This window comes from Vollenhovia emeryi, unplaced genomic scaffold, assembly GCF_000949405.1.
Source record: "Vollenhovia emeryi isolate VEMERY1.0 unplaced genomic scaffold, V.emery_V1.0 DF939142.1, whole genome shotgun sequence".
In the NCBI taxonomy this organism is placed as follows: domain Eukaryota; kingdom Metazoa; phylum Arthropoda; class Insecta; order Hymenoptera; family Formicidae; genus Vollenhovia; species Vollenhovia emeryi.
Window position 1 is genome coordinate 1053360 of NW_011967224.1, and position 11800 is coordinate 1065159.

Consider the following 11800-nt stretch of genomic DNA (forward strand, 5'->3'; position numbering starts at 1 on the left):
ACACTATTATTTTTTATTAGACTTACAAACTTAGTTTCAGTGATGTCATATTGTTCTTTAATTTAGCCGGAATAGCAAGCTGCTTTCGATCTGTACACGTAAGCCATTTAATTTGTGTATTACACAAATCTTTCCACGAAACAGACAGTTTTAAGTGCAAAAGGTGCGAAAGTGCAGAATCACTCCGGCATCCCCTTAACGGGATATATCTCGCGCGAGCGCTGAATACGGAGCCGCCGAGGCGCCCCCCTTCATCCCCCGATACCCGTTGCCCCCTTTTTTTTCTTTCTCCACCCGGAACGGCCTCCTGGAACTTCGCTGCATCGACTGTGGGCCGGAGGGCGGATGCAATGACGTATCGACCGGCCCGAGGTCAACCGGGGTCACCAAAGTTCATAGCGCGTTTGGCGCAAAAGTAACCGGTGTCAGTCCGTACCGCAGGACGCCGAATAAGCGCTTTGCTCTCGTAGCGTCGATTTTTTGGTCTGTTTGTTTGTTTGTTTGTTTGTTTGTCTTCGGGGAGAGGAGGACTGTCGAAACTTTCGCCGTCGGCGCGCAAGAAGTAACCCGACGCTGCCAAATAGCGAGACTCGGAGATATTTTGGTGGCTCGCGTGAAACGGTTCTTGCCTTATAATTTTATTCGTATCACTTGCACTTATCGAGTTTGCCGCGCGCGCGGTTCTACCTCGCGCGAAACGAGCCACGAAGTGCGCAAAATGTCTCCTCTCAGCCACCGCGTATTCCGTTCGCGGGAGAAAGCATTCGTAAATAATAAACGTACGGGATAGATATAAACGTATCGGCGTGTGCTTTTCAATTTTAGCAATAACGAAAAACCGATATTAGATTCGACTCGAACGATTAAAGCGCCGCTTCGTTAATAGACACCCAAGTTTCTGACAGGTAATTCCGGTAAGTCGTGTTTACGGAACTCGGTAATGTGATTGCCGCGATATTTTCTCTGCGAGGTGCGCTGTCACACGAGAGCGTCGGCTTTTTTGTTTGATCAGTGTTACTTTAGCGATATGGGAGTGTAATTCACGAGCGTCGACTCTCGTTTGCGTTGTCGGTGTTTCGCGCCCTTTTGTTTGCGTTGTTTGCGCCGGCTCTTCCGATGATCCGTACGGAGATTCCGGCTCGCTCGAGAGACCGGTGATAGGGATATGCATCAGGGCTCGGGGCTTACACGTACCGCGCGTACGTGCCTCTCATCGAGCGAGCAGGGACTTCCGTTAGGTATCTACATACAAGGTGAGTTTTTTTAACTCGAGACTGCAAAATATCTGCAAACATAAGCATTGTACGAAAAAAATGTTGCAAATAAACCCACGATATTCTCGAGGGGGCAATTCCATCCCGCAAACGTTAGCCGTCCCCCTTGGAGGTGGGGCGGGGGGTAACTTTGAAATCTTAAATGGGAACCCCTATTGTTTATCATACTATCTTATCCTACTAATTAATATGAACAACTTTTGTCTGAAATATTGTTTTATTTGCCTAATACTTTTTGAGATATTCAAGAGGAAATTGATAACTTTTTCAATGTTTAACTTCTGATATCTCGATAACTGTTCGTCGAAGGAAAACGTGGTGTACACTTTTTTACTTGATTTGGTCTCAGGAATATGCTGTTGCAATAGTGCTCCAATTATTGAAAGTTTTTTTAAGGAGAACAAAAAGTCAGGATGATGTCAATTTGACATCGATTTGGTCAATATGACATCAAATTGACATCATCCTGACTTTTTGTTCTCCTTGAATTTGAGTATTGTAACCATAGACATAGTAAATATAGACTGAGCGTCTCATTGAATAACCTGAAGCTTGTGGAGAGAGAGAGAGACAGAGAAGATTTAAGAAGACTTTCTTTCTCTGTCTCACCATCGTGACAAGGGAGAATCACGCCTGTGTAGTACTGTGCAGGCACGATTCTTTCCTTTTACGATGGTGTAAGACAAAAAGAAAGTCTCCTCAAATCTTCTCTCTCTTCACAAACATCAGCTTATTCAATGGGACGCTCAGTCTATATTTACTATGTCTGTGATTGTAGTATACACAAAAATTTTCAATAATTGGAGCAAAAATAGCAACAGCATATTCTTGAGACCAAATCAAGTAAAAAACTCCTGTACCAATTTTTCCTTCGGCGAACAGTTATCGAGATATCAGAAGTTAAACATCGAAAAAGTTATCAATTTTCTCTTGAATATCTCAAAAAGTATTAGGCAAATAAAACAATATTTCAGACAAACGTTGTTCATATTAATTAGTGGAATAAGATAGTGCGATAAACAATAGGGGTTCCCATTTAAGATTTCAAAGTTACCCCCCGTCCCACCTCCAAGGGGGGCGGCTAACTTTTGCGGGATGGAATTGCCCCCTCGAAAATATTGAGGGTTTAGTTGGAACATGTTTTCGTAAAATGCTTATTTTTCCAGATATTTTTCAGTCTCAGGTTAATAAACTCACCCTGTATATCATGCACGAGCAGTCGAGAACAAGCATTTCTAGAAGCGAGCTAATTAAAATATTGTAAAAATGTAGAGGTTGTTTTGAAAAATAGTGACGAACCTCAATCTAATGTGGACGTGGGACGCACGAAGAAATTAAGTATTATATAACATTGATAGAAACAAAGACGCCACAAAATGCTTTGAAATTAACTTTAAATCAAAATTTAATATCCGAATGCAACCGCGGCTCTACGAATATTATTAACAATACTTGTGTCTGTAGCTAGTACGGAAAGAAGCTTTTTCAAATTGAAATGAATAAAAAAAACCATTTGAGAACAACCAGAAAAAGAAGAGATTAGTGAAATTATCAATGTTATCACTTGAAAAAGAGTTGGCCTAAAATGTAGATTTGGAAAAAATTGGTTCCAACTTTGCTCTCTAAAAAAAAAAATAGAAAAACAAATGTACACCTGGTAGGAATTGCAATATAAAAACTAAAATTCTTGTTGTGACAAATAAAAAATATTTATTTATATATAGTTATTCGTTCTCTACTGTTATATATTTTTAATGGACGGCTTAATAATATTTGCCTAGGGGTAGCACGTACTCTAGCGACGGCGGCGCTAGTAGTGATCAGGATGATCGGTGCTATGCCAGCGGTGGCCGTCCGCCATGAGCGCCGGAGGCAAGAAAAGAGGCTAAAGCGGCCGAGTCAGCTCTATTTGGGAGGGCAGTGGCTGCCACCTCTTGCGGGCTCGCCACCCACCCCTAGTCCGCACGGGCACAACAATCTGGATCCCTTGCCCGAGCTCTACTTATGCGGCAAGGTAATAACAGTTAGCCGTAACAACATGCCGATCGACGTCAAGTCAACGTTGAAGGAGCTGCGCTTGACATTTAACAATTAGAGTTTCCCAAGTACAAGCGCAGAAATAGCGAATGGAGGAGCTCGCGCACCCACAGAAAAAATATGTCCGGATCCAATGCTATTGCACTTGAATGTATCATAAAATATGATCGATATAGCGCCAATAATATTTATTGTAGAGAAAGGAGTATTTTTATCTTGAATGAAAAAATCTAAAATCTAGAATAAAACCATAGTACGTATCGTCTTTTGTCGAATATCGTGGTTGCCAACTTGGTGCGTTGTACGATGGAGGGAAAATTTATTCTAAACGCAAGAATATACCCATACAGCACTCATGTCTAAAAGGCATCTTTAAAACATCTTTAAGTCGTCTTTTAGACATACATATCTAAAAGACGACGTAAAGATGTCTTAAAGATGTCTTTTAGACATGCGTGCTATATGGGTATAAACTTACATTTATACAAGTTGCTCTTGTCTCAATAGAGTAAGTCAATGTTTTTTTAATTCGACAGAGGAGAATAAGAATTATTGATTTTATTTGGATATTGTCTTATTTTTATACTAAATGAGGTCGCGAGAAATATAAATGCGCCAAGATTATTTTTTGTCTCGGCAACAGAAATTCTTTCCGAGGGTGCGGAATCAATATCATGGATTTCTCCCGTTTCGTTTTGCAATAACAATAAGATTCTACCGTTGCGCCACGAATGATCAATACCTCAGTCGTCGTACTGTTTTTCGTAACACGAGTGTGGGGTCTTGAGAGGCCTCAATATAAAAAGTCAGTTCATATCTTCTACGCGGAGAAAGTCAAGTGTCTCCTCTGTTTATTATTTATTTAATTATGTTCGGGCTCGTGTGGGTTAGGAGGGAAAATCCTTAATTCGAAAATATATGAATAATTCATGTATTTCCCGCGCAACGGCTGGAGGGTTGCGGTAATCGAAGGTCGATTTATACTTGTATATAAAACGATATTACGGCCCGTGACATATGCTGCACGGGGGTCGAGATGCGCGGGGTGGAAATTTTTCCGCTAACGCGTTCGGTTTTCACGGAGAGAGAAATGTGGCTGCTAAAAACATTGCACGTGGCAACTAAATTTCAGCTGTGAAATGTGGACAGCTAATATTCAGTCGTGATAGCTAAATATTTTGCTACCGTGCCCACTGCGTTAGGTGCGACAGCAAACCGTTTGTTGTGATTCAGAGACTTGTAGTATAGGGCGACAAAATATGTTTAGCAAGCCATGATTAGCTACGGTAGCGAAAAGTTTTCTTTTCAGTGTCGATATTAGTTTCCCGAGCCTGACCGCACACATACATTAATATAAAATATAAGCGAAAGTAAGCGTGTTCGTCGCCTGACGAAGATCGTTGCCCGCAGATATCCGGGCTGCACGCCGTGGTGGTGTGCCTGTTGTTGGGCGCGGTGGTGCTCGTGGTCGGTCTCGTCCAACTCGTCCCGGGTGCAACGACCACCAACCACAGGTTGGCGTTACTCGTGGCAGGCGCTGCCCTACTTATACTGGGTGAGCCTTCTTATATGTGGAAAAGCCTTTCTTTGCCGTGACGTCGTGCGCCTTGTAAGACTCGTTCGCGGCAGAACGGGTGAAAAAGTGAAAAAGTTTAATGTTATAAACGCGTGTTTCGTGTCGCGTATCGGCGAGGGAATTAAATACCGCGTTCACACGCAAACGATTTTGTCGAGCAGTGGAAACATTCCCGGCTTGTTTCGTGCACTCCAACTCGCTAATAATGGTCCGACTGTTTATTTATTTATACGCGCGTATAGCGCTGCAACAATAAATCTAGATTAAATTTTATCGAGCCATTTTCAATTGAGCAGAATATGTTTGTTTGTAGAGACAACAGAAAATATGTATTTACATAGAAGTAAATAGATAGATTTTTTTTTCCTAAAAATAGGCGGATTTTTCAGCCGATCCCGAGTCGAGCTGGAAAACTATCGGGACGCTCGTTAATAACCGATTGCAACGTCGAATAGAGGATTGTAAGCGCCGCTCGATCGATCGGCGCATCGGTGACGCGCGCGTGCCCGCCGCCACTCGATTCGTTTGCGCTCGACGGGACCCCGACGGGGCGACGGTGCGTCTCTAATTAATAATTATTGTTTCAGGCTTCATCCTGGCGGGCGTGAGATGTTACGTGTTACACTGCGTGCCGCTGCCGGTCGAGTCGCCGGTCGCGACGCCGATTCCGCCGCCGACGAGCGAGCAGGCGCCCGCCGTGCCTAAGGGCACCCTGGACCTCCTGGTAGGCCATCAGAGCCAGCCGGAGACCGACGCTCTGATGCAGCATCGGGAGCACCATCACCATCATCAGCACCACAACTACCATCATCACAACAACCACAAGAAGAAACGTAGTTCTCAGGGCTCGCATTCCGAAGAGGCCTAAAATACAAACCAAGTGGAAGTAGGGCGAAATGGGGGGCGGGGGGAAGAGGGGCTTTACGGGGGGATCCCGTTCGACGATCGCGCGAAGGTCCGGCAAGAGACTCTCGGGAGAGACGAGGGGGAGAGGGGCGGGAGGTGGACGCTGGGGCTGGGTGAATTTCTTCGGAAGGGAGAACATCGCCATTCTTTCGTAACATCTTCAAGTGTATGCGGAATTTCCCAGAACGCGGCGCGTCCTCCGCGAACGGGGGTGAGGAAACTATACGCGAAGAAGCTGGACGGGGGTGAGAGATGACACGGGGCGGTGTCGCTCTCGACGTCGAGATACGAGCGGCGAGTTGTTAACGGCGCGAACGAACGATCGGAAGCCGTGGTTGTTTGGCCCTCGAGAGGAAGCGCCGATGTCTGGGACATCCTGTATATATCCTGTACATATGTCAATGTGTATAGATATGAGAGTAGAGTGGTTTTCTATCGCGTCTAAAAAAAAAAGAAATAAATAAAACAAAACCAAAGAGAAAAAGGGAGAGAGACCGCCGGGTATGTTTCTTCTCGTAAGAAAAACAGAAATAACATTTTGTTTATCAGTGGTATAAAGCGAAAGGTCTATACTACCGGCACGAGTACATGAGATTTCGACTTTTGACATTCTTTTTGTAACAAGGGAAACTGCTAATCAGGCTTTGGCGAAGCGTCGGCGAAATCCTAGTTACGTACATTGGTATCTATATACATATATAAAATACGACAACATAACTAATTTACGTTGCAAATGTATATGCCGAGGCAAGTGCACTTTTCTACCTGATGTACCGAGGATTCGATATATCTAGCGACATTCTTTTATCACGAGACTTCTAGTAGAGACATTTCGTAGAGGAGACGTTCAATCTCTGCCGTTTGGCACAGAGTGGTTCATTACCGGCGGTGCGACGGACTGGCGACTTTATGCAAGAGAGAAACAACAGTTGAGAAAACTTTTTCCATAAAAGATAATTACCGACATCCCTCGTCACTCGGAAACTCGGTCAACTTCCGACGCAGTCGACGCTCTATCGAATAAGATGATTTAACTGCCTGCTTAAAATTGATTTAAAAAAATTGACAAGAACGTTATTTTCTTAAATATACATATTTACGCTCGGAGCCGCTGCGTCGAGTCGAAAGTTATAAACGGATGCCACTGAGTCTCTTATTTTCAGTCTCGTTTCTTCCCCGAAGCGGAATACGGTAGTTTCGCATACACAATTTCACTCCTTTATCTACATTTCTCACGTAGAATTACTTATTTCCGAGTCGTACTGCCGATAACGCACCGCTCTGTATACAAATCGTATTTATTTCACTCGGAAGACACGCGCGGGAAATCGGTGTATGGAAGGAACGTCGTAGGTATCTACGCGATTGATCTCATACGCGCGTCGCTTCATCTTCGATATTCCCGACGAAGAACCTCGTAGAGATAACACAATTTATATAGAATTCGATTTAGAGCGTGGGTAGTCGAGAGGGGAGCGAGAGCGACGACTGACGGAAATGACGTAGGGGCAGGGGGCGCGATTGTAAAAAAAAAGAAAACACGTCGATGTCGATACTTTAATAACTTAATTAGTGATAAGGTTTTTCCAGCACCCTCGCGCACTAATTAGCAAAACCTCGATGTTACTTCTTCCAGAAAGGTCTTAGCGAATCGGAAACGAAATAGTCACGCTCGCGGCTGTTACCTAACAATCTTCGCAGGGCGCGTCACGAAACGCGCGACGCAGAAAGGCGCGTCTTTTGCGTAAACAAAGAGTACATGTACATTATCTTTTTACACTCGATATATATATTTATACCTAAGCGAGACATTAACAAGAAGTCTGTGCCTGCGCGCGGAGAAAGCTTCGTTCGATCGTCGAATTGATCAGGTCGTTTGTGTTCGTTCAACAGCTCACTGGTACAAATTCACCTGGACGCGTGAACCGGTGTCGCCTGGTGGTGCCGCGCCTCTTACGCGGGCACACGCGATTATTCGTCACGCCGGCTCGACGGGGCGTGATCCACGGGTTCGATGCATTATTTGTAAACGTACGTTTCTCACGAGAATAATTCTCGGCGCGCGGATACACGTTCGTCTATTGGGGTCCACTTAAAGTTATCGCGTTTAAAATTTAAAAACGCTGTACTAACAATTGCGAGGATGTTTTACAAAACTGGCGTACTATTAGGACGATCCCGATGTTCACGCGCAGCGAGATATCGCGGGATCTCGCGCGGTCGCATCTTGCACTTCCTATGTTCTCTCATTCACTCGGCAGGCATTTATGTGCAGGCAGGAGCAGAGGAGAATATCATTAATGTACACATACGCAATTATGCAAAACGCGCACGCACACAAACGAGCACGAGATATATATGCACGAGAAATCTAGCATTAGCGGTCGGTCTGTTGCACTAACGCGTTGCGGTTTTAGTTGATCTATCTCTGGGTGGATGTTAGAGGTCTCTTCTTAGATATTCAGATTCCGTCTGTAATATAATAACCGAGGATAGAGAGAGAGAGATTTAATTAGCCACCGTTATGTAGAGCAGTGACCGTCGTTGGTGCAATCAGTCCTAAATAAAATAGCGCATCTGTCTAGCGATAAATCCGCGACGGGTGTAAATATAGTGAGACGAGCTGTAAAGTGTAAACCGCGAAAGTTTGCGATAATCACACATCCGCGAGGTAATTCGCGTAAGCCACGCAACATTTAGCTCTCGTGACAACCTGACCTTCGCACCACACACGCTTTATTTTGCAGTAAAATAAGAAGACGGCTGTACCCGGTGTCGTTTTACGGGGGATTCAAAAAGTTTTTCATATTTTCTCGAAACGACGGGATTTTACTTTCCCGAGATAGTAGAAACGATAATTGCGGGCATGCGGCGTTAAGGATTTTAAGCAACTTCGGCGTAAAATGCGCGTTCACGCACAGTTTATAAATAGGCCGGACGTATTGATTAACAGCACTCTCGAATTTAACCGTGAAGCTTGTATTGTTGCAAGAGAATTATTAATAATGATTTTTTTAATAACACAAGTAGTCACTAATTACCGAAAGGGCTTTTCGTGAAAATGATCGATTAGTATCGCCGTGTTCCAATTCGATAATACTTCATTCATTTAATAATAATTAATTTACAACTACTAAAAATAACGAAGCCTTCGACTATATCTACCCTATCATATTTTGAATCATACAAAGGGTACAGCTAGTTTGATACAAATTACACACACGCACGCACGCACGATACACAAACATTTTTATCGGTCAGCACACTGCCTAATTTACACACGATGCTCATGAAATCGCCGCGATTGCCCTCGTAACGAAAATCTGCTTGCGTTGTACAGTGAAGAAAGGATGTCGGTGCATTTCGAAGCAGAATTTTGCGTGGCAAAATGACGTCGTCAGGGTTGATTCGAAGAAGCGGGGTGCATAGAAAGACAAAGATCACCCCGCTAAGAATTTGAGGGTCGCAATCACCGAGCCTGTCATGCTTTCGCGCATCCCTCATCGCACCATTACGCATATCGTTTCGCCTTTCCTTTCCCTACATACGTTGGCGCGTGTTGTGTAACATGTCCCCTACTAGACGAAATACTTAAGAACGTTAGCGTGTACATAGCGCTTCGTGCAAACTGGCGATAACCGTATGTCGAGAGTAGCTGTATATTTAGAGCGCGTAGAACACAGGTTCATATATTCATTTAGGAAAAGTTCTCTCCTCTCACACGTAAACATATACAATATATATATATATACATATATATATATATACATAAACATATAGTAAATCCTCGCTGTTGGTTGTTCCGATCGTTGCCGTTTCCGTTACTCTTTCCGTTTAAGAGAGCCCGAATGATAGGTGCCAATCGTAGCGAATGTGTATTTAAAAAAAGGGGGGGGAGACGAAGAAAAACGGTACTATCGTTGCTTGTTAAACGCGCATCCGGAGATTATATTAATTACTTCAGCGCACGCTCACATGCAGAGACACATCGAGTGCCCACGTATTCGTGACACGAGGAAAAACGAAATCAACCCGGTGGTTCATCGTTCGGTTGCCAGTGAACGAACAACGAGATCTCATTGTGGTACCGAGGCGCTCGTGCACCCGCGATAGACAACTTATCCTGCGGTGGTCCAGCGCGCCTGCCTTGTTTCCCGCTGCGTTTCCGCGCGTATTATACATATGTATGCCTGGAATTTCTTTGGTTTTTTTTTCGCTAATTTGCGAGCGTCGTCTCGGCAGTTGTTCTCGACCCTTTCCACGGGAGTCGAGAAACGAGGTCTTCGCAAGCCGCGATTCACGGCTGGAACGCTCGAAATCTTGTAAGACACAACGTAAACACAAACGAACAAACATGTGCATACACATACATACACAGAGGTGTATACCGTTCTTTTATTATGTAATTATGTATTACTTTTTTATATGCGTATACTTGCGTCGTCCACTTATTTATATCTCATCTCATCGCGCGCGAGAGAATAATATAGCGCTAGCTTAGAGGAGAAATTGCGGCTTCTTGTAAATCTATGATAGCGACAACTCTATCTCTTCTACACTTGTGGTATGTATATTCGCGCGTTATATCGACGACCAATTATTATGAATGAGAGAGGCGAGTGCGCGCAAAGGCGGAGGTGCAAAAAGTGCTTTTTTCAGAAGACGATCTTTCAGATTTTGTATAAACTTATTATACAATATTATATGTATACACTCTATCTTCCTATATATCTACAGGATGTCCCAGACCGTGCCGTGTCACCAGTTCTAATATAGCGGATTTCCGACATCACTTTCAGACGAAAATCCTGATAGCAAAACGCCGAGGCTATACAATAGATTTTAGATAAAAAGTTTTTCAATTCAAAGTTGACCGATAAAATTATTGGAAATACGTGCGCTCAGTCAAGTTACATATTGCACAGTAGTGAGCGTGTTTTCGAGCGCATCTTTTTTTTCTATAGAATTGCTCGAAAGTACCTTCACTATTGGGTTGCGACCGGGTGAATTTTGGAAAATTTGATCGTTCAACCTTGAACACTTTTTATTTAGAAACCTATTGTAGCCTCGGTCTTTTGGAGCAGGACTGTCATCTCAAAATGACGTTCAGAAATCGTTAACAGGTGGCACGGCAGGTCTGGGATACCTTGTATAATATAATTATAATTATAATTATACTGTTACACACGCGCAGAGCCATATCTGCAATTCTGTGAACGTTCCGTTCGCGCGGCCGAACGGCGATTATGAAAGTTTCGTCACCACACTCTGCCCGAATCTCTCGTAACAGCGAGAGTGTCTCGGCGTGATCGACGATGATCGTTCTCGTCTCTCGGCCCGTCGATTCGGCTGGAACCCAGATAGCACGCAGAATCCAAAGAGACTTGTTCCTATTCTTGAATTTCCGAATCGCGACGTGGATTCTTTTTCCATTTTATTCCTGCAAAAAGAATTCGCTTTCATGTCATTGAGTCTCTTTTTCGACTTGAATGTAATTTCACAAAAAGTCACAAGGTATATACTTCCATGGAAAAATCTTTTCGAATTTACCGAAAAGGAATCCTTCCGTTTTGAAGAGGATTGCGCCAATTCGTAAAGAACTTAAAAAGTAGAACACCCTCAAATTGACGTCGGTCCTTAGTAGCACAGTATGTGGGCTAAACATTGGCCCAATACAACCAAATATTGGGCCAATGTTTAACCAATGTTTGGTCCATGCACTGTGCTACTAGGGAGAACCTAGTAGCGAATCCCTAGTAGCACAGTGCATGGACCAAACGTTGGCTCAATACACCCAAATATTGAGCCAAACATTGGTGAAACATTGGCCCAATATTTGGTTATTGGGCCCAGTGTTTGACCAATGTTGGGTCATACACTGTACTACTAGGAATTCGCTACTAGGTTATCTCTAGTAGCACGATGCATGGCCCAAACATTGGTCAAACATTGGCCCAATATTTGGTTGTTGGGCCCAATGTTTGATCCATGTTTGGGCCATGCATTA

At 43.7% G+C, this 11800-nt stretch overlaps 1 protein-coding gene across 1 annotated transcript in view; it reads left to right on the forward strand.

The window, feature by feature from the left end:
• Nucleotides 1–5755, forward strand: part of LOC105566783 — a 25684-nt gene extending 19929 nt beyond the window's left edge. Inside the window, exons 2-4 of the mRNA XM_012021069.1 lie at nucleotides 3056–3288; nucleotides 4722–4866; nucleotides 5475–5755. Coding sequence (XP_011876459.1) covers nucleotides 3100–3288; nucleotides 4722–4866; nucleotides 5475–5755 — 615 coding nt within the window. The 5' untranslated portion in view covers nucleotides 3056–3099. The remainder of the gene's footprint in view (nucleotides 1–3055; nucleotides 3289–4721; nucleotides 4867–5474) is intronic.
• Nucleotides 5756–11800: the final 6045 nt, after the last annotated feature.